Raw genomic sequence first — 27,453 nt, 5'->3', positions numbered from 1 at the left:
CTTGTTTTAAGCAAAAACTCACTTATTTTTCAGAAAACGAGACTTATAATCTTAACTCATTTTGCTTCTCAAGTAAATGTAGTAAATGTATTTAAAAATGTTTAGATATTTGTATGGAAAACGACAAAAATACAGAGGAAGAATTTTTTTTGTGCTTGACTGTAATAAAAAAATAAAATCCTAACAGTCCTATTTTTCTTTATGCATATGCATATAATTTCTTTTTACTGTTTCTGTCATATGCAATTGTTAATCTCCTGTATACAAGTAATTTTAATGTAAAATTCTTAATTTGACCATTAAGTACAGGCCATGTTGATTTTCACTCAGTTGTGTGTTGGTTGATCACATATTTGTGTCACATAGCTGCATGTGACGGGGCAAAGGGGCCGACGCTGGATAAACATTAGTTGAAAGCCTGCAGAAAGTTCACTTCAGAAAGTTAATTATTCATCAGTGTCTCTCTGATCTGGTGAAATACAGCTGGTTGAAGAGGTTTGAGTCTCATCAGCAGTTAAACATGTCAGACACGCTGGTGTGTGTTAGCGATTATGAGCTTCAAGCTCAAAGACTTTTGCCAAAGTCAGTGTTTGATTATTATTTCTCAGGAGCCGACGAGCAGGAAACTCTGCGTGATAATGTAGCAGCCTTCGCCAGGTACGTGATGCTTCACTATCATATAAACGGCACTTGATTTTACAAGCTTTGATTAGAGGGCATCACTTTAGTTTAGGGTCCAAGTCTCACTATTAACTAGTTGCATATTACTAGAATATTGTCTGTTTATTAGTACTTATAAAGCACATATTAATGCCTTATTCTGCATGACCTTATTTTACATCCCATAATCCTACCCATATGAACCCGTATGAACGGGGATTGTTTTGAGACCAGATAAAATATTTAAATGTTAGATCAACACTATGTTTCACAAAGTAATGTTTAAAGATCAACCTCCATGAATCATTCTGAAGAGATTTATGTCAAAGGTCAATCACAAATAATGCATCTGACATTATGTACTAACACACTGCTAGTTTATGTAACTAGAAATGTATATGACCCTCTGACACTGGTGGCTTAGTGGGTAAAGATTTAGGCCTGGCTGCACAAAAACCATTTAGCTAAAAAAAAAAAAAAAACAGTTATAAATATAAACGATACTAATAAGGATTTTCTGAACTTTTGTGTCATCAGATGTTGGTCTTGTAACACAAGAGTTGAAGGTTCAAAGCCCTCGAGCAAAACACATAACCGCATGTTTCTCCAGGTGTAAAACAAACATATTCCAAGTTGATCAGGATAATAAATAAAGCGTCTGCTAAATGAACAACAAATGCATAATCAAAAGACCCAATTATTATCTGATAGCAGCAAAGAAATCTCATAAGGGGCTATAGTTGTCACAGTCTACAGTCAACATCTGGAACAAACTGACAATTTATATATATATATATATATATATATATATATATAAAATTGTCCACAGTGTATATATATATATATATATATATACACACACACACACACACACAAATGTCTATATATAATTTATCTGGAAATTATGAGATTAAAAAGAGATAAAAAAAAATAGAGATAAAGCTATGACAAAAATTCACAACTATGACATAAAAAGTCAAAATTATGACATACTAAGTCTTAATTATGAGATAATGTAAAAATTATGGCATACTGTCATAAGTATAAAAACTCTAAATTTTGAAAGTCATAAAATGATAAATTGTTATACGTTTGACCTATAATTATGACTCATATATCTCATAACTATAATTTTAACTTTTTGTCATAATTGTGAATTTTTATGTCATAATTTCTATGTTTTAGCTCAATTTTATCTCACAATTCTGACTTTTTAATATCTTAATGATTAATATCATGATTTACCAAAGCATGTTTTTTTTTTCTTATATAGCAGAAATTAGTTTCCATACTGTTACTGTACAAAAAAAAGTTAGATAATTGAACACATATAATGGGGCATGTTGTCACACTTTATGGGGAAAGTACACCTAAAAATGATAACATCTAAATTAACTTGTTTTGTTCAAGTCAAAAATATTGTTTAATTTTGATAAATCAACCTAAATACTTACGTTTATACCAACAAAATAAAATTTTATGGGTTAGATCAAGTAAAAATAAAGTAAAAACCTGCTGTTTATCAACGTTCATTTATCAATTCGAGAAGAACACTTTTTCTTGAAATATGATCTACTGATTTATAATTGTCTATAACCCTATTCGGAGTCATCAAGCTATACAGTATATAAAAATTCAGTGAGAGAAATGAAACAAAGTTTAAAAAAAAATATGAAACAGGATAAGAACACAGAACTCTGGTTGTTCACTCAATCATGAAGTAAACAGCAGTCTGTAATAGTTCGAGTCAGTCCATCACATTGTTGACAAGAATTACACTTTTCCTAAATATTTTGACCTAATTTTAGAGCAGCGTGGGGTCATTACGGCCAGTTATAATTCTGTGGTGTATCTTGGCCTGGAGCGCTCGTGTGGGAGAGCAGACCTGAACACCGCAGCTCGAGGACTTACAGCACTGTCCAGATGAATAATGCCACTTTATATTAGTCATACATACATATTTATAAAATGTGCAAACAAGACGTCCTTCAGGGTTACAGACACACGTTGTGAAAGTTAAGTGAGCTGTGGTCAGACGACCCGATGAGTCACGAAATCAACACAAATATTATATTAACACAAAAGTCAAGGGTGAATTCATTCGGCAATACGGTACACAAGTCATAGAGGAAGAAATAAACAAACATTTTATCTATTTAAAAAGAAAGATATATGGGCAAACCCAACCATTGGTTTAAATTTTTAAACCCAGCAGTTAGGGTTTTCCATATTTGACCCAAACATGAGTTGAAACAACCCAGCATTTTTAGAGTACAATTATGACATTTTGTGACAACCAGCCCCGGTATCATTTACTGTATATTATTAAAGTTCTGAATGATGAATGGTGTCTCTCTCCTCAGGTGGTGCCTTTACCCTCGTGTGCTCAGAGACGTGTCCACAGTGGACATGTCCACCACAGTTCTGGGTCAGAGAGTCAGTATGCCCATCTGTGTGGCACCGACCGCCATGCAGCGAATGGCCCATCCAGACGGAGAGACGGCCACGGCCAGAGGTCAGACACCATTAACTTAGTCTGGAGCTACAGGCTTCACTGTCACGTCACATGCAATTACTCTAAGCAACCACATGGGGGCGTCATTAGTCTTTCCTACATACTACAGAATCTCCTGCTCCCAATCACACTCAATTGTCCCTTACAGAAATGGACCAGATTTACCATAGTATGAGCTAAAATACTGTATTTCTGTGTGGCCATAATAGGGAAGCCCATTTCTGCCACGTAATTAGAAAAAATATGCTTTGGTAAATCATAATTTGAAATACAAAATCATAATTCTGACATAATACATCATAAGAAAAAAGTTATAAATCAAGTCAATTAAGAAACAAAAAGTCAAAGTTATGACAGAGTCATAATTTTGACATAAAAAGTCATAATTAAAAAGTGAAAATTACACCAATTCATAATTTTGTAATATAAAGTTGAAATTATGACATGCTAAGTCATAATTGTCAGATAAAAAAAAGTTAAAATTATGACAAAAAAGTCACTATTATTCCCATATTAAAAATTATGACACTATTATGAGATAAAAAGTCAAATGACTAATGAAAAATAGTCATAAGTATGACACTAATTCATAACTATTAGGTATAAAGTAGAAAATATGATTGTAAGTCAGAATTGAGATAAAAAGTGACATGCTAAGTCATAATTGTCAGATAAAAAGTTAAAATTATGACACTATTATGAGACAAAAAGTCAAAGTTATGACAATTATGACATAAAAAGTCAAAATTATGACACTAATTCATAATTATGAGGTATAAAGTAGAAATTATGATGTTATGCCAGAATTATGAGATAAAAAGTCAAACTTGACATAAGCCATAATTATAACCAAGTCAATTATAAGATCAAAAGTCAAAATTATGTCCTATGAGATAAAAAGTGAAAAAAATCAAAAGTCAAAATGACATACTAAGTCAGTTATGAGATAAAAAGTCAAAATCATGAGTCATAATTATAAGTCAAAATTATTACTCTAATTCAGAATTATGATACAAAAAGTCAAAGCTATGATAAAAGTTACAATTATATGTAAATTAAGAGTAAATTAGTCATAATTATAACAGTCAGTATTTGACATACCAATTCAATTATGAGATAAAAAGTCAAAAATTCAGTAATTTTGTGTCAATTTTTACTTTTTATCTCATAATTTTAACATTTTGTCATAAATTGTGCATGTATTTTTTTTCTTATGAGGCAGAAATGGGCTTCCATACTTATTGTTACAGTCAGTAGCAGTGAATACAAAACAGCACAGTTTACTGAAGTAATAATTCTACTAACTATAAAGCTTTGGCAGAAACTTATTAGCATGATGATCGATGATCTCTAGCTGACAGTTAACAGATCGCTCCTTTCTGAAGGCTTGAACCCCAGTCCAATCAATCATCTTGTAGCCCTTTTGCTGTTCTGACCTCTCCTCCGGTCTGTTCCCGCCCTCAGCCTGCCTGTCCTGTGACACGGGGATGATGTTGAGCTCGTGGGCCACCTCCACCATAGAGGAAGTAGCGGAGGCCGCACCTGGGGCCGTGCGCTGGATGCAGCTGTACATTTATAAAGACCGAGCGCTGACTCAGTCTCTGGTCAGGAGGGCAGAGGAGGCTGGGTATAAGGGTATCTTTGTCACAGTGGACACACCTTATCTTGGCAGGCGACGTGATGACGTGCGCAACCGATTTAAGCTGCCCTCTCATTTGAGGTAAACGCTGAGACAACCACACGTGACGTGTGTGCGTGCCAGACTGTGTTTGTGTGTGTGTGTGGATATAAACTCACCAATACAGTGGGAATTCTTCATCAGATCTGAGATCAGAGTAATCTGACTGCATGTCTTTAACAATCAACAACTGCTGATTTCATTGCAGCTTTAGCAGCAGCAGCAGCATATGTGTTATTATACTGTCACACTCTTTCTCTGCTGCTCTGGAGGCTTCTATGACTTTTGCACCAACAATTTATAATTATACGGTCTGATCTATAATCATATACTCCAATTTTACACCTCAGCAACTGCATTTCACTGTCAAAGCCCTGGCAGCCACTCAGAACAAGCTAGCAACTGCTTAGTAACACACTAACAACTACTCTGAACATCTAGCAACAGCATAGCAACGAGAGAAAAGGTGTACACACACATACACACACATGTATCTTTAACAATAGACAAGCAACAAGTGATTTTCACAGTTTTAACAGCATCATATGACAGGACATATTATCATTGCATATTTGCTTTCTCATATTATTTTTCTCTGATCAAATCAACACCCTGGTAACAACTTGGCAATCACATAACAAGCTCACAGCCGCTCAGAACACCTAGCAACACCCTGGCAACCACCCACAACGCATTACTCACATTTTTTTCAGATAATGTAAAATTATATACTTCAATACATAGTCAACTTAATTTTAATACTAACCAGATGAGATGTGATGATTCCAGCGACAAGCAATTTTTCTGTCCACACCAGACGCGACACGACAACGAGATGCGACAAAAATTAATCAAAAATCACAGCCAATCAGAAGAGCGTATGGGCGGAGTCTGTCTGTCGATTCGGAAATCGAGTCTATGCAGCAGCTAGCTAGCAGTTTTTTTTTTTTTTTTTTTAGCATCAAATATATTAAACCAAACTTGGAACACTTGGGTTTTTTTTTAGTTTATGACCTATACAGCAGCCAGCCACCAGGGGGCGATCGAAATACTTTGACTTCACTTTTCAGGACTTGGATGAAGGTCACACATAATTATATTTTAACTCACATTAGAAGCTTTTAACACAAAATAAAAAACGTAAACAGTAACCTACCTGAGATTATTATTATCATACTTTGTATGTTGTTCCAGCCACAATGTCGCAGAAAAAAATGTTTCTAAAATAAAATCGCAGTGCATTGCCATCACAGCTGGTTAGGACACAATTAAAGGGATAGTTCCTCCAAAAATGAAAATTCTGTCATTAATTACTCACCCTCATGTCGTTTCAAACCCGTAAGACCTTTGTTTATCTTTGGAACACAAATTAAGATATTTTTGGTGAAATCTGAGTGATGCGTAACACAAGAATGAACCTCATTGGTTCTTGCGGAAGCTCAAACGTGCTGTGTAACACGAGAATGAACCTCAGTGGCTCTTGTGAAGCTCAAACGTGCTGCGTAACATGAGAATGAACCTCATTGGTTCTTGCTGAAGCTCAAACGTGCTGCGTAACACGAGAATGAACCTCATTGGCTCTTGAGGAAGCTCAAACGTGCTGCGTAACATGAGAATGAACCTCATTGGTTCTTGCTGAAGCTCAAACGTGCTGCGTAACATGAGAATGAACCTCATTGGCTCTTGTGAAGCTCAAACGTGCTGCGTAACACGAGAATGAACCTCATTGGCTCTTGAGGAAGCTCAAACGTGCTGCGTAACATGAGAATGAACCTCATTGGTTCTTGCTGAAGCTCAAACGTGCTGCGTAACACGAGAATGAACCTCATTGGCTCTTGAGGAAGCTCAAACGTGCTGCGTAACACGAGAATGAACCTCATTGGTTCTTGCTGAAGCTCAAACGTTCTGCGTAACATGAGAATGAACCTCATTGGCTCTTGAGGAAGCTCAAACGTGCTGCGTAACACGAGAATGAACTTTAGACTAAGCCGCTCAATTCATATGGATTAGTTTTACAATCTCTTTATAAACTTTTTGAAGCGTCAAAGTGTTAGTCGCGTAGCTGTCTTCATTTTTGTTCCGAAGATGTACGAAAGTCTCACGAGTTTGGAACGACATGAGGGTAAGTAATGACAGAATTTCATTTTTGGGTGAACTATCCCTTTAAAGATGCAAATAATTGATTGCAATATCTACAATACAACCTTTATAGTCAAACAGATTGTAAACATTGTATTTCATAGAAACAGCTTTGATTTAATGCCATTGCTGAAAAATCCAGCATTGCTGGTCACCTGCATCAGGTAAATTCAGGTTGACTGGGACACTTTTCCCAGTCATCTCAATGGCAAAAAGTGTCCCAAATCAACCTGAATTCACCCTATGTTCTGGGATCAGCATGGGAAGTGGGACCAGCTCAGTTTTGCTAGAGAACAGAATGACTACGCTGGTCCACTAGCTAGACCAGCTCTAACCACCATAAACCAGCCTCGAACCAACACAGAATTCATGCTGGATTTTTCAGCAGGGGCATGATAAAGAAACCTCACAAGACGGATCATATCAACTCTTTTTACGATCCTCCTGAGGTTTCTTTATAAACAAAGCCTCAGTTTTCTCTCACTCATGGACAGATTATTTTACAGATTTGTTGTCCCTTGAAAACCAAAGCACTCACTGAAGAGCTTTATGTATTTATGGAAACAGAAATCTCTCTCTTGAACCAGGGAACCGTTTACTGACGCCGTACAGTAGATCACGCCGCTCATGGGGATTAATACTCGCTCCGTCAACACTCGCTACATTATGCTTTTTATGTGGGGGAACATTCAGATATCAGCAGTTCTACAGATATATGCCAACAGCGGCCCGCTATAAAAATGCCCTCATGAAAGTAAAGCCTTCCTGCTCCGGATCCCACGAGGTGAATTACGGCAATCAGAAATCCAAAAAAGCGTCACGGCCCCACCGTATATTTCAGCACAACTGCCTCCGTTTCCATCAGCAGCGACACAACATGAACTTCATCTCAACCCTCCCGGAGACCTTTCGCTCGGCCCCACAAATCAAAGCGCACCAGCGGCAACAAGGTGCCATTGAGCGCGAGCGCTGGTGTTTGGATAAAACCCCAGCTCAGTTTTCATACACTGACCAAAAACAACACTCACAGGACTAATTCCATTTTGCACTCTCATTTTTTTCCCACAGGATGGCCAATTTCGAATCCCCTGATTTAGCATTCTCCTCAAAAGAGGGTTATGGGGAGGACAGCGGCCTGGCGGTGTACGTAACTCAGGCCATAGATGCCACGGTCAAATGGGACGACATCGCCTGGCTGAAGAGACTGACCTCCCTGCCGGTGGTGGTCAAAGGGGTTTTGACAGGTGAGTGATCCTCTTATGTTTTGTGTCATCTGTGGTTGTGTCCGAAACCTGTCCAGTTGGTCATTGACTTCACAGACAGAAACCTGGATTCAGACAAGCTTCCAGTGCGCCATGATGTCAGGTCTAAAGATCTGAAACAAAGTAAAGTGAGCTTTAGAGATAGCCAAACAAAGATTTAGTGGCAAAGTTTATTTTTAAATAAAATTAAATTAAAAATAAAGTTAATATAATAAATATAATAACATAAAAATAAAATAAAATAACAAATGTACTGTAAAAATTAAATAAAATAAATATTAAATAAATTAAAACTAATATCAAATAAAAAAATAAAATAAGTAAAAATAAAATAAAATAATAAAGTAAAAAATAAAATAAAAAATATAAAAATAATAAAATATAATAAATATAATAAAATATTAAAACAAATATAAACAAATATACTGTAAAAAGTAAATTAAAAATAAAATAACAAATATTAAATTAAAACAAATATAAAATAAAAACAAAATAAAATAAAATAAAAATATAAAAATAATAAAATAAAAATAAAAAGTAATATAATAAGTTTAATAAAATAAAACAACAAATATACTGTAAAAAATAAATTAAAAAATAAAACAGAATAACAAATATTAAATTAAAACCAATATAAAATAAAAAACAAAATAAAATAAATAAAATGAAAAATATAAAAATAATAAAAGTATAACAACAAATATACTGTAAAAATAAATTAAAAAATTTAATTAAATAACAAATATTAAATTAAAACAAAAACAAAAAATAAATAAAAATAAAATAATAAAGTAAAAAATAAAAGTAATATAATAAATATAATAAAATAAAACAACAAATACACTGTACAAATTAAATAAAAAAATAAAATAAAAACAAAAGTAATAAAAGTAATAATAAATCTAATAAAATAAAAGAAACAAATATACTGTAAAAAAAAATATTGTTGTTAAATAATGTTCTATTCAAGAAACCATCTTCTTAAGTTCTGACTTTCTAGTTCTAACTGGAACCTTTATTGTTAAGAGAGTGGAATGTTCACCGTCACTGATACAGGACAACCTATTTGCATAATATAATCAAAACAAAGCAGACGTTGACCCCGTCTGTCAGCGAGGGGCCGCTAATTAAAGATAATGTGTCATTTATCTCCCGGGAGGAAAAGGCAGTCAGACCGTGAGCGGTGAGGTTATCTCAGAAACGTCTAGAAGCTTTACTGCTGTTATTGTGTCTTCAGATAAACTTTTATCTTCTCTCTGGCTCTGGAAACGACACATTCTGTAAATTAAAGAGCACACACACACAAAAAAAGGATAGACCAAAGGATATAAATGTATTCCCTGACAAACTCGGAAAAGTATTGAGGGGGGGGAAGTAATTGGGGAACACCATTAGTTATTTTAGCTCATGTGTGGAACATAATTTTCCTTGAAAAGTGCATCCTTTCCTCTTGGCTTCGGCTTAAAGGAAAATGCTATTTAATCATTTTTGGGACTTTTCCAAACAGAACAGACTTAAATTACACTACATGCAAAGCTACATTTTCACCTTTTCTGAAGATGCAGATGAAAGTTGGTGTCTCATAAATGAATAAATGCATTCATGAGACGCCATTATGTATTTTTTTTTTTTACATGTTCACCTTTCTTAGTGTCTAATGTTGCTGTTTGAGCATGAAAAAGCTCTGCAAAGTCCATCCAAAGTCCCTGAAATGCCTCCATTGTAGTCTTGAGTTTTCTTCTGGGAACAAACACATCACAATATTCCCCATTTTAATAATTCATACGCAGAATAAAGGGGCGAAGTTAGTAGTGTGTTGAAACTGGCGGTTATGATAAGGGGTGGGACATTTCTAAAACATGCTCGAAGCGCTTGACCAATCACAACACACTGCTCCAGCCGACCAATCAGAGCGCATTGTGCTTTTCAGAAGGAGGGGCTTCATAGAGACAGGAACTAAACAGAGCGTTACTGACAGACTGGGAAGAGAGGAGCTGCAACAATGGAGAATATGAGGAAAATAATCAACATTCAAGCATGAAAACTTGTTCTAGTAGAGCACAAAAACAAAACCAAGATATAAGTCTTCTTTAAATGCAAAAAAAAAAGATGTTCTTCCATACAAAAGATTTTGGCTCCAAATTGCAGCTCCCTTGTAGAATGAGAAAACACAAAACTGCTTTAGAAGAACCACAGTAACTCATGTTCTTCTCATGGTGAATCTTGCCGTTTTAGCTGAAGATGCCAAAGAAGCTCTGAAGTATGGGGTGGATGGAATACTTGTGTCAAACCACGGAGCAAGACAACTCGATGGCGTTCCAGCCACCGTAAGTGTCTACTGAAGAAATGAGACCTCCAACCCACAAAGTCCTCTTTGCAAACTGTCCTCTGTGGCCTTTAAATTGCATCTTTGATAGTGTGAAATACGGTCACTGGTTTACCAAAGTCGACGCCAAACAATGGTTTGGATGCAACCTCAAGTTTTAAATGAGCGTGAAGAACGTGCTGAATATAGACACAGAGGTGATGTATCTGCTCCTGGTCTTCCAACACTTGCATTTTATGTTATGATCTATAATTAGTGCTGAGATGATCTACTGAAGCTCCTTCTAGAACTTTCTGTGATATGACATGACGAGAAGCACAAGATGATTAAATACACTACTGTAGAACTGAGAATGAAAGAGCGACCTTTGATCAGTAACATACAGTAATGTGTATGGTGTATGTCAGTGCAGATTGACGCTTTGCCTGAGGTTGTGGAGGCTGTTGGAGGAAAGGTGGAAGTCTTCATGGACGGAGGGATTCGCAAGGGCACGGATGTGCTGAAGGCTCTGGCGCTGGGAGCAAAGGCTGTTTTTGTAGGGAGACCCATCCTGTGGGCGCTTGCCTGTGAGGTAAAACACAGTATATATGGAATTACTGGACATGCACATTAGTTCCTAGTTCTAACAAGACATCAATCTTTCTGTTTGCAGGGTGACAAAGGAGTCGCTAATGTTCTCCAGTTACTGCGAGAGGAACTTCACCTTGCTTTGGCGCTTACAGGTAGTTTGGTTTGAGCATTAGTTTGTGCATGGGTGATTAAAATAAAATAAAATAAAATAAAATAAAATAAAATAAAATAAAATAAAATAAAATAAAATAAAATAAAATAAAATAAAATAAAATAAAATAAAATAAAATAAAATAAAATAATAAATAAAATAAAATGAGATAAAACAAAGTAAATTACAATAAAAAGTAGAAACAGTACTGCACTACATAAAATACTATATCAAAACCTTTAAAATTATATATATATAGTCATATATATAGTCAAACCAAAATGTATTCAGACACCTTGAACATTTCATTCATTATTACAGTTTATTCACTATAGTTTAAAAAAATGGTAATAAAATATGACAAGATCTCAGAGTTAAACTGTCAGAAAAAAATAATCTTAATTATGTCAGATAACACTTTAGCAAAACATGGTCAAGTCAAAGTGTCTGAATAATTTTTGGTTCCAAATTTTTATCAATTTTACTGGTAGTCCACTGTATGAAGAATTTTTAGGTATATGTTATTATTCATATACGTTATTCTTATATATAACTCTTATAATGTGTGTATATATATATATATATATATATATATATATATATATATATATATTATACACCCATATATATATATATATATATATATATATATATATATGGGTGTATAGGAGTTACATACATTCAGATTAATCTGTGTGATTGTATTTGGCATGTGATATTGTTTTTGCAGGATGTCGCTCACTGAAGGAAGTCAATAGATCCCTTTTGAGAAGATCTGAACTCATTTCAAGGATCTAATGAGCAGAACTATTGCATGCTGGGGGATTTCATGTGTGCCAGTGACTGGACCGACTTGTGCAATTCAAATGAACCCAGAGGATTTGGGAACGACAGATTTAGCATCATGAATAAAACATTTGTGTATGTCATTTGTGTAAAGTTTTGAATAAATGCATCAAAAGCATGTGGTTTGTACAACCCTACCGTGCCTGACAGCAGTAATCCTTCCTGTTTACTCGAGGCATGCAATGTTTAGTAACCCAAACCAGTTTTGTGACTCTTCCAGTCTGCACAGGGACTGTTTTCTTCACTGTACAGCCACTGGGAACAGAACGAAGGGGATATTTAAAGGAATATTTCACCTAAAAACCAGGGGTTTTCTAGTTACAGTAAAACTGAAACCATAAAAAAACATTGTTACTTGAAATAAATAATAATTTTATTTCAGTTAGTTGCCATGGAAACATTTCTCATTTTCATTTAGTTTAACTTGCACTAAAAAAAATACCTAAAACTAAAAACTCAGAAACCCTTGTTATTAGCGCCACCGGTGGCCGTTAAGTGAACTGCAGCCAGCAACTTGCTGCTCGCGCTTGCACTCGTGCACACGTAACGTACAAGAGACTGAACCTGATTCAAAAAAGAAAAACATCCCGACACCGTCCATGCTGCTGAGAACGACGTTTAGATGAATATGTTAATGTGTCCTGCTCGCTTTTCTCTCAATAACAAAAATGGGAGCGGTGAGTAAGCAGCAGTTCAGAAAGCATTAGCGATGTGGATATGTTTGCACGAGCTCTGCGATTCACCGGCATCATGTCGACAGATGAAGTAATTAAAGTACAGTGTTATGATAGTTTGATTATAAAGTATTTGAGACTATAGACTACATAGATCTGGCTATGTGGGACTAGTTTGAATCCATCCCTTTACTTTGCATATTTTCCCGGCAAAAACGTCCCAAGTCCTTCACATCGAAATCGCTGCGTCCTCTCGACGTCGCATTTGTAGGATGTCATCAAGGATGTTTTATTTAAGAAGAGTAACCGTGATAAAATTGACTGTTATTCCTCGTGAATTGTAAAATACTGTAATGTATTTCTTAATTTGCAATCTAACGGTTACTTTTCTTAAACGAGACCGCCTCGATGACGTATGCGGCCGACAAATGCGACCTCCGAAGGACGCAGCCTCCATACAAGCTTTCTTAGACAACCTAGGAAGTTTCATTACAAGCTGTTCACACATTGGCAATAAAAAAGCGATTAATACATGAAAATTCCTACATATAACCCATTTAGTGACACTCCACTAAAAAGAACAACTATGATTATTATTATGACTTTTCTTGCTTTATGTTAATGCTTTTTTTCTTGCATGCACAAGAATTAAAAACTGATATCACCACACTGTACTTGTCATTTACATTCGTCTCTTTCATTACAGTAATAGTCATTTGGCTGTGAACAGGTTCCCTGCTGTACGGTCACTGCAGCGACTTTCTCATGAATATGCATACACTCCCTCGACGGGGCCCGAAAGGCAAACAGGTTTGTGAGAGGTTCAGAAAGGTCACACACAAGGCATGGGATTTCTTTACTAGCTCTTTCCATGGCTGAACCACAGGACCTGAATGAAGCCATTATATGCATTGACTCTCCACAGGAAAACAAACTTTGTCAGGGCTCTGTTCATTAGCACCTAACACTTTGTTTGAACTGCCTACTTGTGCAGGGGCCAGAAAGGGGAAGTGAACTCCTGCTGAAATCAAACAAAATCTACAGTTTATGAGATTTTAAGAGGTTTTGCATTGTTTGCATGCAACCTGGATACTTAGATGATAAATATAGCGGGCCCCAATTTCATCATGTATTTGCATTAGGTAAAAATATATATATATATATATAAAAACAAGCAATGTTTGGTGTAATGCATTACTAAGTAATTAATTACTTTTCCCTTGAAAAGGTTAAGTAAAGAATTACTCTTAATTTGTCTGTAAGTTAATTACAGTTACTTCTGATGTAATTGCATTAAATACTGTATAAATACTGACTACTGAACAGTTCTATATAAAACAATAATGGATTTAACATCAAAATTTAATGTCTAATGTTAAAATGCAGGTAACCTTCCCCTTTTAAGTACTTTGGTCAGTTCAAGAATAATTACTTTACCCAACACTGAAAACAAGTTGCATATGCATACAAATGATGCATTTTTTGCCTTTTTCTTTAATGCTTTGTTATCTAAAGCAATGACATTTACACATTTTTAAGTGTGACTGAAGCATCCAAATATGTTATTAATGCCCAGCTAAGAAGGAACGTTCTCAGAACTTTGACTAACATTCTGGCAAGCTTCTCTCAGTTATGAACAAAAATGTAACATTAAAGGCACAATATGTAGTTTTTGCCACTAGAGGTCGCTTATTCAAAACAAAGCGTAGCTTGATGACGCCTTGATTTTTCGCAGAATCATGGGAGGTGTAGTCTTCACATCTACAGCCGGTGGAAAAAATCCCACGGGATTCGGGCAGAAATCATATTCATGGATGAGCTAATGTACTAATGTATTAAAGATTTATTAACATTACTGTAGTATGAAGCAGGGTGGGGTTGAAAGCCGTTGGAGCTGAACGAGGCCGCTGGAGCGATTGCTATTGAGAGATGAGCGTGACATGCGGCCTGAGAGCGGTGGAGCTTTTATTATGCCAAAGTTGCTGCTTCCGCTTCTTCCAATCAAACGTATGTGGGGTAAAGAACCTTGCCAGAATGTTAGTCAAAGTTCGGAGAACATTTCCTCTTAGCTGGGCATTAATAACATATTTGGATGCTTTAGTTACACTTAAAAATGTGTACTAAAAAGTAAAGTTCCCATAATGTTTGGAGAATGATAAAATGGAATGTTCGCATAACCAAGGAATGAACATTTTTAAAACATTTAAAAAACTGGATGTTTAGAGAACATTCTGGAATAACATTTTCATAACTTAACGGGAACGTTAGCGAAACGTTCTTAAAACTGCATGCAATAATGACTTCACCTGAAAAATGTACGCGCCCGTTGATCTTAAGCTGTCAGATTACTAGTGCTGACATAGCAGGTCACCAGTTATCTCAATATAACCTCGCCTGCACACCGCAGAAATAGAGCTGCATTGAAGGATATCATTTTGAAACACTGTGTGGCCATAAAGAATCTAACCGAAAAGCGCCCGCATCACACAGCTGTTATTCTAATTTGTTTGAGCGTTTGCAAATAGCACCAAGACCGCATCACCCATAAAAGTTAGCAGAGGTTTTGCTTAACAAGGCGCTTTTGTCTGACCAGAGGAGGGCACTTGTTCAAACACACAAACCAAAGTGAAGAAAACAAAAGTGGCTCATCTCGAGAGAGAGAGAAGCAACTTTGTCCTCTCATGTCACCAGCCCTGCATGCAGATACTCAGAATGGCATACTACAATACTTATCCTGTTATTTGTTGCAGTAGTGTTGTGTAATATATGTAAAAATGTGTATCTGCAACCAAAGCACGCCTTTTGGGACAATGCATAACATAATACAATACAATACAGCTGAAGTGTGATGAATAAACGGTAAGTAATATCAGCTCAAAAATGTTTTCATCAAAATCTGCAACACTACAAAACAGATCATATAAATAGATCAATAGTATTTTTAGTGCATATTCCTCAATAGTAATTACTTTCATTTCATTGGATTTCATATTTAGTGGTAAAGAATCACTTCTATTGCTCATACAGCCCCTAACTGAAAGTATTAAACTTTACAAACATCTTATTTCACAAGCCCTTGGTATCGTATGCATCTCAGCTGTAGTCTGTTTAGATTTGTTCGGCCGTGATCTGGCAGGCGGAAAGCTGCAACGGTCTGTGTGTCTGTTTCTGAAATACAGCCTCTGGCTGTGGCCCAGCGTCTATGGCTTTAGCTTTGGTTTCTGCACACTGAAAGCCTTTGGGGGAAGTCAGCGTGGGACAGGGTGTGTCCCGCTGAAGCTGCGGTCGCTGTGACAAGACACTGGCTGAGCGTCTCTGCGCACGGAGAACCAGAGATCTGCACCTGTGTGTCTAGACAGCGGCCCGAGAATAAGAGCGCGTCAAGGGAGAAGTTCTCACATGCGATTTCTTTCCTCTTTGCAACAACTGAACATAAATCATAATATAAAATGAATATAGGAAATGCTGAAAGCATAATATACTAGATTTTTACATTTTCTGGAGAAAATGTGAGCGCTTATTGCCTGTGCAGATCTAAATGAGTGCTGCTATGTGGTTGCCAAGATCTTGCTATGTGGTTGCTAGGGTGTACCAGAGCATGCTTGCCATGCAGAACTCGCCATGATGATACTAGGGTGTTGATATGTGGTTGCTATGGTGTCCTGGGGGGTTCTTAGGGTGTTGCTATGGTGTTCTGTGTGTTCTTAGGGTGTTGCTATGCAGTTGATATGGTGTTCTGGGTATTTACCAGGGCATGCTGGCCAACAGTGATGTTAGGGTGTTGATATGTAGTTGCTATGGTGTCCTGGGAAGTTCATAGGGTGTTGCTATGCTGTTCTGCGTGTTCTTAGGGCGTTGCTATGCAGTTGCTACGGTGTTCTGTGTATTTACCATGGCATGCTGGCCAACAATAATGTTAGGGTGTTGATATGTAGTTGCTATGGTGTCCTAGGGGGTTCTTAGGGTGTTGCTATGGTGTTCTATGTGTTCTTAGGACATTGCTATGCAGTTGCTAGGGTGTTCTGGGTATTTACCAAGGCATGCTGGCCAACAATGATGTTAGGGTGTTGCTATGTGGTTGCCATGGTGTCCTGGAGGGTTCTTAGGGTGTTTCTATGGTGTTCTGCATTTTCTTAGGGTGTTGCTATGCAGTTTCTAAGGTGTTCTGTGTATTTGCCATGGCATGCTGGCCAACAATGACGTTGGGGTGTTGATATGTGGTTGCTGTGGTGTCCTGGGGGTTCTTAGGGTGTTGCTATGGTGTTCTGTGTGTTCTTAGGGCGTACTGGCTATGTAAAACTCACTACCATGATCTTAGGGTGTTGCTATTTAGTTGCTTTGGTGTTCTGGGCAGTGCTATAGGGTGTTCTCTTCAACAAGCAAATGAAATGTCATTCATGTCTGTAGCACAACTGTTTGTTTGAACCCCAAACCCTAAGTATGGCAATGCATGGTCACAGCCTCAAATACCAACCAAAGCATTCAACTAAAATAATTTATTTTTTATTTTTTATTTTTTATTTTTTTTTTATAATATACATAAAAAATACTCAGCACGCACAAATACTTGGTAAAATAGTCCATATTTCATTTAGATTGAAGAACTTCTTAGCATTGTATGAATTATATTTATAATCAAGCTTCGTCCACCATCTTGGATGGATATTTTGGAAGAAAATATCTTAGAAGACAGTATAATTATGCTGCCTACCTTTTGAAACACACTTCACTCCAATAATGCCTTTAAATTCCACCTACATAGAACCTACGGTAAGTATCTGCTCCCTACTTACTGTATCATCAAGAAAGCGATTCAAGTCATATATCCAGGAGAGGGCAATGTTTAGCTTCTCATCTGTGGAAAAAAACGTCTGTCTGATTACTGGGTTTCCCCTGTAAAGACAAGCACGTTCTTATTTAAAACAACTGTTTTGCATTGAGACAAACATCTTTTCCTCATTTTTCAGAAAACATCTTTGCAGGATGCACTCCAAATTAATGCTGCAGTTTGGGATTAAACAAATACGCATTAAACACAAGGGAAACAAACCCGACCCGCAGATTGTTGAGTTATACCCTCATTAAATGTCAACGAATGCATCTGATTAACTCTTTTATTGCTCTTTCAAGCCCAACTGTTGATGGAAAACCAGCCGAGTTAAAAGATCTGGCATGGGCGATACGGCAAACAGAACAAGGCAGTTCCTTCCTGTGGCACAGAATGTAATGGCCTGGAAAACCATATCAATGTGCAAGTAATTACTCCATCATACTTCCCACAGTAGTCATCTGCCCGGGGATCAGGCATGATTGTTAACCCACCAGAACTGATCTCAAACTAACACTCAGGGTCACTAAAACAACTTTGGACTGACACTAACACTCGGCCGTCAAGATGGTCTCGACACGTAGGGCATCCACAAGGAGAAATGAGCAGAAAAGAAGGGGAAAAAGAAAAACAAGCAGTGCATGCTGTGATTTCATAAGTTTAGAGACGCCTCTGCTTCTGAAGGCGTCCCACATGTTTCAGCACTTTGGCTATGTTCAGAAGGGAATACTAGCTTGCTGTATACTGCATACTCATTTTTAGAAATACTATGTACAACAGTCATTCCTGTAGCTAAAAAAGCTCTAGCAATGCCAAGGTCATGGGTTCAATTCCCAGGGAATGCACGAACCGATATACCTTGAATGCAGTGTAAGTCACTTCAGATAAAAGCATCTTCCAAAATGCATAAATGCAAATGTAATTATGTTACAATTGATATAAATGGAAGGTCAAGTGCATTGCATTGCAGTATTCCACACATTGTGTTCTGGTTGTATACTGCACATACTCTGCGTATGCATGCAATTCACAAATCTTACCTGCTACTGAAATGCACTGAAAAAAGTGTTGTTGAAACAATTTACATTGCTAGTAAGGTTCACAATTAATTACAAAGAAATGGCATTGAATTAAACATGACATTTTGAAGTATAAAGACTGAAATAGTGTTTTTTTATAAATCCTACTCCGATAATCTTTGTTTTTACAACTTCAAAAAAAAAAAATCATTTTTTTACAGTGTAGCATGCAATTTTGAATAGAGCCCACGTTTTTGGTTCATCAGCTCAAATTCTTTGTTTTCGTTCTCTACGTGTAAGAATGTGCGAGTTTTTCAAATGACCGTTTAAGTCGTACCAGGTGAAGAAATATGATTGCGGGGAAAGCAGTTTTGAAAACACTCCGTGTCTCTTTAACACTCAGTGACAATTGCCCCAAATTATCCATTTATTTTCGCACAGGCCTGGTGACAGTACGTGTTTTCAGATATGGAACTCACAGCTGCGTCCAATTAATAACAACTTCATGTGCAACTCTGCAGCAGGCCACAGCCGAGGGAGGGGGTTCGGTTCGAGTAAATTTAGTTTCAGAACAAGAGGAACGTTCAGACCAGAGAAAGGGAGAGAGCGAGAGGAGGGAAGGAGGAAAAAGCACACATCTGTTGACATCAAAATTGTGGAACCTTGAATTCTTCTTTTTTTCAGTCATTGTGGTGTTTTACTACCACGAGTCCGAGTCCAACATCTGGGCCTGTTGTTTTACGAAACATTTCCCACAGATCTTTCTGTTTTGTTTGTCAATTCACGGACGTTTAGCGCATGAATCCATAAGACATGAAAGCAAGAGCGTTGTATGTGGTCTCGCGCTCTCCGCCTGACGCAGCTGTGTCTGTTCGATATCCATCTAAAATCAATATCTGTTGATGATTACGGCCAACACTATTTATTCTTCTTGGGCTGGGATGTGGCCTTTGGTCAGCAGATGTTCGGCTGTGATTTGCATTCCTGTTTTCTTCCCATTTACCAGCAGATGTGCAGATGTTCAGAAATATAAAAGTTGTGTTCGTAGGTCTGGCTGCATTCTGAATAGCACACTACCATACAACCCTTACTATTTGGACACTTGAGCCACACTTAGACACAAGATATCATGCCAAACATTTGACAAAAAGGTGTTTATACTGTACATTTTGAAATGTTAAAACAATAGCTCTAGCACTGAAACTGAAGAGAGAAAGTATTGTGTCACACAGTGGAACATGTTGATGATCTACACCTGTGATTCCTCTGCTAGGACACCTGTGTGAACTTGAGATGAACTGACTTCGTACATCCACTAAAAACCATCAAAACACCAGCTGATTCAAAGACCTCGAGCAGAAATAATGAAGTGAATGAACTATGATATTTGCCAAGATGTGCTGTATGAAAGCATACTGCATGGAATAGTGATGAACCAACCAGAAGCAATTGTAACCGGTCCTACTCGACCCACTCAGAGTGGGCTTCGAACCTCCGTCATGGGAAGCGGGTGTGCTAACAATTACGCTAAAGACCACAGTCCTTAGCGTCAGTCGCTAAAGCACTTCAAGGCCAAGGGAGTGAGGTTTACTCACCCAGCTCTTACTAGCATGCCTCGGATACACTCACCCCCCTGAACCTCACTCCCATCCGGGTCACGGCACCAAATGTAACTGGTCTGTCTTGATCTGCTCAGAGCGGGATTCAAACCTCCGGCATGGGAGCCCGGGCATACTAACAAGGACGCTAAAGACCGCAGTCTCTAGCGTCAGTCGCTAGAACACCTCTTGAGGCCAGGGGAGTGAGGTTTACTAGCCCAGCTCTTACTAGCTTGCCCTCACCCCCCTGAACCTCACTCCCATCCGGGTCACGGCACCAAATGTAACTGGTCCGTCTTGATCCGCTCAGAGCGGGATTCAAACCTCCGGCATGGGAGGCGGGAGTGCTAACAAGGACGCTAAAGACCGCAGTCTCTAGCGTCAATCGCTAGAACACCTCTTGAGGCCAGGGGAGTGAGGTTTACTAGCCCAGCTCTTACTAGCTTGTCCTCACCCCCCTGAACCTCACTCCCATCCGGGTCACGGCACCAAATGTAACTGGTCCGTCTTGATCCGCTTAGAGCGGGATTCAAACCTCCGGCATGGGAAGCGGGAGTGCTAACAAGGACGCTAAAGACCGCAGTCTCTAGCGTCAATCGCTAGAACACCTCTTGAGGCCAGGGGAGTGAGGTTTACTAGCCCAGCTCTTACTAGCTTGCCCTCACCCCCCTGAACCTCACTCCCATCCGGGTCACGGCACCAAATGCAACCTGTCTTGACTTTACCCGGTCCGAGCGGGATTCGAACCACTGTCTCTGGCATGGGAGGTGGGCACACTAACAAGGACGCTAAAGACCACAGTCTCTAGCCCACGTCTTGAGATCAGGGGAGTGAGGTTTGCTTGCCCAGCTCTTACTAGAGCCCCTTTCACACAGTGCGTTGATCCCGTAAAATTGCCAGAGTGCCTTCTGTGTGAATGCAAACATGTCCCGGGATTGATCCCGGGATGGGGACCTAGTAACATTGCCGGGATCAGTACCCGGTTTGTGCCCTGTGTGAACAAAAGGCAGGATCAGTGCCGTAAGGGGTGTGTTGTAGTGAAGATGCCTAAGCTGAGATTGTTAGCCAGCTTAGTGGAACAGCGCTAGTTTATGATAGAAACAGAAAAAAAAAATGCACAAGCATTTTCTCGAGAGATAAATCGCAGATCATAAGCAAACTTGAGACACTACGGAGACATTACACATCACATCATGATGTCCCGTGTCTTTACGGGATGTGCGTGAACGCACCCACAGATTCCAGAAAATCACTGGCAGTGTGAATGAACTTAAATCAAATGATCCCAGGACACATCTGTGTATTTTCCGGAATCTCTGTGTGAAAGGGGGCTGAGCTTGCCCTCACCCCCCTGAACCTCACTCCCATCTGGGTCACGGCACCAAATGTAACCGGCCATGCTCCTCCTGAGATCAGGGGAGTGAGGTTTACTCGCCCAGCTCTTACTAGCTTGCCTCCATTACAGTATCAACCACAATTTTAACATATTGTTCTTCCCTCATTATTCAAAACATTACAATATATGCTGCACAATATTCAATAAGTCAATACTCCATTCTGGACACAGCCTGTCTGCATGTTTGGCAGGTGTAATGTGTTCATGCAGTCCAAAGTTCAGTAAAGAATGAATTTATTAAACAAGCATGTTGATGCACTGCTTTAATTAGTTGAAATATTTTATAGGGCTTACTCATAACTACAGACATACTCAGAAAAGAAGACTTTTAAAGAAAGGCATTAAAGTGTCTCGTAAAGAAATGCTTTACTGTTATCCCTCTGAGAGTCTGGGAATGGAACATAACAAGCACGTTTAAATCATCTGAACTTCTCTGGTGGACACAGCATGCTTGATATGAGAAACATTCTCTGCAAAAAATAAATAAATAAATAAATAAATAAAAATAATAAGGTTTTGATTTATGGTCCCAAAAGATTAAACATGGCATAATTAACATCTAGATCTACAATCCTGCAACACATGATATCATATGATAGAAGAAAATGTGATTGGTGTTAGCATGTTGCAGTGCAGTTGCTAGGGAGTTCTGGGTGATATTCAATTCACTATCATGATTCTAGTGTGCTATGGAAGGTGTTGCTAAGGTATTCAGCATTTTGCTATGTGGTTGCTAGGGGGTTCTGGGTAATTGTCAATTCACCTTCATGGTTCTATTGTACTATGGGTGGTTGCCAGTGTTGCTAAGGTATTCAGCATGTTGCCATGTGGTTGCTAGGGACTTCTGAGAGGATACCAATGCATGCTTGTTCATGCAAAACATGACAAGGTGTTATGGGTGGTTGCTATGGGGTTGCTATGGAGTTGCTATGCAGTTGCTAGAGGACTGTGGGCAGTTGCCAAGGTGTTTTTATGGTTTGAGTGTGTTACTTTACCTGATTGCCAATTTACCTTCATTATTCTAGTGTGCTGTGGGTCGTTGCCAAGGTGTTGCTAAGGATTTCAGAGTGGTTTTTAATATGTTGCTTTGTTGATTTCTATGGTGTTCTGAGAGGCTGACAATGCATAGTTGTTCATGTAAAATATTGATTAACTACAATTACAGGGTGTTACAGGTGGTTGCCATGGCATTGCTATGGGGTTACTAGGGTACTATAGGCGATTGCCAGTGTGTTTCTAAGCAGTTGCTAAGGTATCCAGAGTGATTTTTGCCAAGTTGCTAGGGTGTTCTGAGTGATTGTAAATTCACCATTCTGATTTTAGTATGAACTGGGTGGTTGCCAATGTGTTGCTAAGATTTTCAAAGTGTTTTTTTTTAACATGTTGCTATGTAGTTGCTAGTGAATTCCACGCATGCAAAACACTTCTGTGTTACAATGACAGTATGTTATGGGTGGTTTCCAAGGTGTGTCTGTGCAGGTGTTTTGTTGTTCAGAGTGATTTTTAGCATGATGCTATGCGTTTGCTAGGGTGTTCTGGATGGTCACAGTGAAAAGAGACCTTCATTGTCAAGTCCCTGTGATCTTCTGGTCTATAGATAAGGCAAAGAACATGAAAATGCTTAGAAAAGTATAGCACAATTTAATTCACTAATCAAGCCAGGACCTTCTAGGACCACAACACAGTTTGCGAGAGATAAACTCGCAATTACGAGAAAAAAGTCAGAATTGCGAATTGTGAGTTAAGTTAGAATTATGAGAAAAAAGTCAGAATTGTGAGAAAAAAGAATTGCGAGAAAAAATTCAGAATTGCAAGAAAAAAGTCAGAATTGCGAGATAAGTCAAAATTGCGAGAAAAAAGTCAGAATTGCGAGAAAAAAGTCAGAATTGTGAGAAAAAGGTCAGAATTGCAAGATAAGTCAAAATTGCGAGAAAAAAGTCAGAATTGTGAGAAAAAGGTCAGAATTGCGAGATAAATTAGAATTGCAAGAAAAAAGTCAGAATTGCAAAATAAGTCAAAATTGCAAGAAAAAAGTCAAAATTGCGATAAAAAGTCGCAATTATCTTTTACATTTTTTATTCCGTGGCGGAAACAAGCTTCCATAGAATCGACTTTGTTTTGCTGAAACGAATTTTGCAACATCAACGCTGTTATTGAACTGAATTGAATCAACATTGAACTAACTCGACCTTAAAAACGACAATTTTGTCTTCTATTGTATTCAGTACTATTGTATTGATTTGAAATCAAGTGTCATATTTGCATCATTGATTCTGTTACTTTGCTGTTTATCACTGTGAAGCTGCTTTGAAACAATCTGTATTGTATAAAGCGCTATAGAAATAAATGACTCGCCATGACTTAATCATAAATGAGTTATTGTAACTGTAAAGCTTGACTTAGCAAACACTACTAATCAAAATACATAGACAAACAGCTCATTTATCTCTCTGCTTGTTCAAAAGACTTCTCCCACACTTAATTGATATGACATACTAATCTGGCATTTGTTTTGCGGTTTTACCCTACGAGGAAGTAAATTCACTTAACAAGCTATTATCGTGTGATGCGATGTGACAGTGGTTTGGACGAGTGTCAGCAGGAAGTGATGCGGGCCAGATAAAGCCGGTGCGTATGTTTATGGTGTAATGGTTGATTATGACCTTTACGCTAGTTGCCTTCAGGTCATGATGTGTGAGTCCATTACCTGGGTTAGACTTTGGCAGACGTGCTGTTGCCCTAAAGGAAAACACACACAACATGTATCCACAACAACAAACAAATTCGGGTGGGACCATTTGCAAGGAAAAACTGAGACGTGTGTGGACATTGGCTCTCAGGCAATATTGCGCATAAACAAACCCAGAGGAAGAGACCATCAGCCATAGTACACAAATAAACGTAAACTACACAGCTGGGCGTCTTTGGCTTTGCACCAGGATGAGAGGTACAAAAATATTTAGACAGGCAGGGTTGGATTTCAAGAACGAAACGAAAAGTAGCCGTAACTATAAAATGTTAAACAGTTCTTGGCACACAGAAATTGAGATTTATTTCACAGAGCCATCTCCATCAAACTATGTTCATAAATTGGAAATTATTCGGGAAATAAATCCCTAGAGAAAAATGTTATTGCTTAGAGTCAGAGGTGAAATAAGATATTCAATGAGCTAGGGGGGGGGGGAAATAGGGTGGGATGTGATTTTATCCATCAGGAATTGATTGGAAGGTGGAAAATGTTGATGACATCAGCTGAAAAGAAACAGTACTTTTCTATGAAATAACATGCACCAGAAACATAAATATAAGTCGATTCTGATTTTGTGCTGAAAATAAACTTACTCTCAGATGGAAGAAATAATATCACGAAAGAAATAACATAAAAAACGAGTAATATAAATATAATATTATTATATAAATAATAATAATAAAAAATGAAGGAAATATTTAAAAAGAATCTTTTTTTTTTTAATGAATCAAAGATGTCTCCTGAAACTGAAGGACACTTTATTCTCCATTTAATCTCAATTTATTATATTATTGCCATCTAGTAGATATGCGAAAATATCTCTAATCTCTAAAGAGATCATTTTTCTTTACTATGAAACATGTATGCATCAATATCAGAGCCATATACAGAATGTATGCATTAGTAAACAGTAGTAGCCAAAAGTGAAGTCCGGCCTTGGAAAATCGACATCTTCACCCTTTATTCAAATATTATTAAAAATGTGTAAGCATATTGTGTAGTTGTGCTTGAAGTCGATTGTTTTATTTGTGATGATAACGCAATGAAACATGCCAAATTATGCGGACATAATTTTGACAGAAATAATAATTTTTGGTTAGGCTCTCATACAAAGAAATTATGAACACATGCAAAAACCAGAGAGAATGAAATGTTAATAACGGATTATGTTGTAGTCAGTTGTTTGTTTATGTTTTTTGTTTTTTTAGTGTTTTGTCTATCTAAAATATTTTACTCTGTCACACTTTAGTTTAGGGTCCAATTCACACTATTAAATAACTATTAACTACAACTTTTGTCTTAATAAACTCCTAATTACTGCTTATTAATAGTTTGTAAGGTAGTTGTTAAGTTTAGGTATTGTGTAGGATTATGGGATGTAGAATATGATCATGCAGAATAAGGCATTAATGTGTGCTTTATAAGTACTAATAAATAGCCAATATCCTAGTAATATCCATGATAATAAGCAACTAGTTAATAGTAAGAATTGGGCCCTAAACTAAAGTGGTAGGTTTTCTTCTTATTTTGAACGTTTAATCAAGCTTGTAGGGTCATTAAGAACAAATATCCCCCCTGGACATCACTTTTGGTCACAACAGTACATCTAACAGGCTAAATATGTAAATTCAGTGTCATTATCACAAACCACACTACTCCAAATGAAGTCATTCTATCCAAATATCTTCCCCCAGTCAGTGAGTCAGTGTGTGTGTGTGTGTGTGTGTGTGTGTGTGTGTGTGTGGAAGACCTCTTTATGCGCCGGCCGTTAAACTCTGTCAGAAATGACAGCAGACGTGCACCTGCAGCGAGCCCTTCAAAGTAGGACGCTGCCACATCCTTAGATCAACAGCATGACTGGCTCTGTCTTACGTAAAGCTGTACATTTACAATGCAGGTGTCGAGCTCTGTCCGATTACACAGACCTGGATCCGCTGCCAAACAAACAAAATCCTCTGCCAACCCCTCTGAGGAACGACTCAGCCCATTTTTACACATTATTACTGAGCAGCGCTTCGCTCTAAATCATCTGTAATGTGCCTTGCAATGTGACCCAGTTAATTCAGCAATCATCTTTCTGATGATATGACATTCATCTCAGTGATGTTATCGTAAACAAAAACTAAATAAACTTTTCATTAATGAGAGCGTTTCTATGACTCCAAATGAGGGAAAAAATATTGAGATGTATTAAAAACACTCACACAGCACCGTTACGTAGTTTTCTGTCATTTAATGCCAAATAATTAACAAAGTATAGTGTTATAAATTTATATTATTTTTTAAAAATGAAACATAAAAAAACATTGCTAGATTTAAGATGTTATTAATATGAAAATGTGAAAATGCGTTATCACAGTCTGAAAAGGTCCAGTGAAATAAAATTGAACTTAAAAAAGAAATATTAGATGAAAAACAAACTAAACTCAACAAAAATAAATAAAAACTAAATACAAATATTAAAAACTGTGTTTAAAAATGACAAAACACAGAACAAAATTACTAAAATCTAAGCTAAAATGAAGATTTAATAAAAAAATTATAACTATACTAGTATTTTGTAACAATGTTATAAAGAAATATTGGTTCACAAAAACACCTCCGACGTATTTAAGAAAAAAAAATATTTATAATTCTTGTGTGGAAATACTGTAACAAGATTTTAAAGGGACATTTTAGACAAAAAAATCATTATTTACTAATTTTCCATGGCCCACAAAAGGAGATTTTTTTTTCTTTTTCATAAAATGAAAGTTAATTTGAAGCACTGTTGAGCTGCAAACATTGTCCATATCTTATGATACTGTAGCTTTGTGTAAGAAACAGACTTTTCAGTGAATACTGAATTATATCTGCGTCTGTTCCTCATGCAAAGCATCATTCACTCTAAAAAATGCTGGGTTAAAACAACCCAAGTTGGGTTGAAAATGGGTTGTTTTAACCCAGCAATTGGGTTAGTTTTATTTAACTCAACTATTTAAAAATTACTGTATTGCTTGCTTAATGTGAACCCAAAATATGTTAACATTAACATTTATTAAT

At 37.3% G+C, this 27,453-nt stretch overlaps 1 protein-coding gene across 2 annotated transcripts; it reads left to right on the top strand.

Annotated features, from left to right (window-relative positions):
* Window positions 1-452: 452 nt before the first annotated feature.
* On the top strand, window positions 453-12,284 carry hao1 (hydroxyacid oxidase (glycolate oxidase) 1). 2 transcript variants are annotated; one of them, XM_051867082.1, is made up of 8 exons: window positions 453-657; window positions 3,024-3,175; window positions 4,640-4,895; window positions 8,061-8,236; window positions 10,490-10,581; window positions 10,993-11,151; window positions 11,233-11,302; window positions 12,032-12,284. In XM_051867082.1, the coding sequence occupies exons 1-8, from the start codon at window positions 521-523 to the stop codon at window positions 12,097-12,099; spliced, it is 1,110 nt and encodes a 369-aa protein (XP_051723042.1). In that variant the 5' UTR covers window positions 453-520; the 3' UTR covers window positions 12,100-12,284. The 2 variants fall into 2 exon arrangements, with proteins under 2 accessions (XP_051723042.1, XP_051723043.1); XM_051867083.1 differs by lacking the exon at window positions 10,490-10,581 and having other exon boundaries at window positions 10,988-11,151.
* Window positions 12,285-27,453: the final 15,169 nt, after the last annotated feature.

The sequence above is a fragment of the Ctenopharyngodon idella genome, chromosome 17 (genome assembly GCF_019924925.1).
Source record: "Ctenopharyngodon idella isolate HZGC_01 chromosome 17, HZGC01, whole genome shotgun sequence".
NCBI classification, from domain to species: domain Eukaryota; kingdom Metazoa; phylum Chordata; class Actinopteri; order Cypriniformes; family Xenocyprididae; genus Ctenopharyngodon; species Ctenopharyngodon idella.
The sequence above is the reverse complement of the archived record's forward strand: the minus strand, read 5'-3'. Positions and strand labels throughout refer to the sequence as shown.

Bases quoted from the DNA above. Each gene is read 5' to 3' on its own strand.
- hao1 (XM_051867082.1), top strand. From the start codon at position 521: ATGTCAGACACGCTGGTGTGTGTTAGCGATTATGAGCTTCAAGCTCAA. The intron at 3,176-4,639 runs GTCAGACACCAT...TCCCGCCCTCAG, and splicing joins AGAGACGGCCACGGCCAGAG to CCTGCCTGTCCTGTGACACG. The intron at 4,896-8,060 runs GTAAACGCTGAG...TTTTTCCCACAG, and splicing joins AAGCTGCCCTCTCATTTGAG to GATGGCCAATTTCGAATCCC.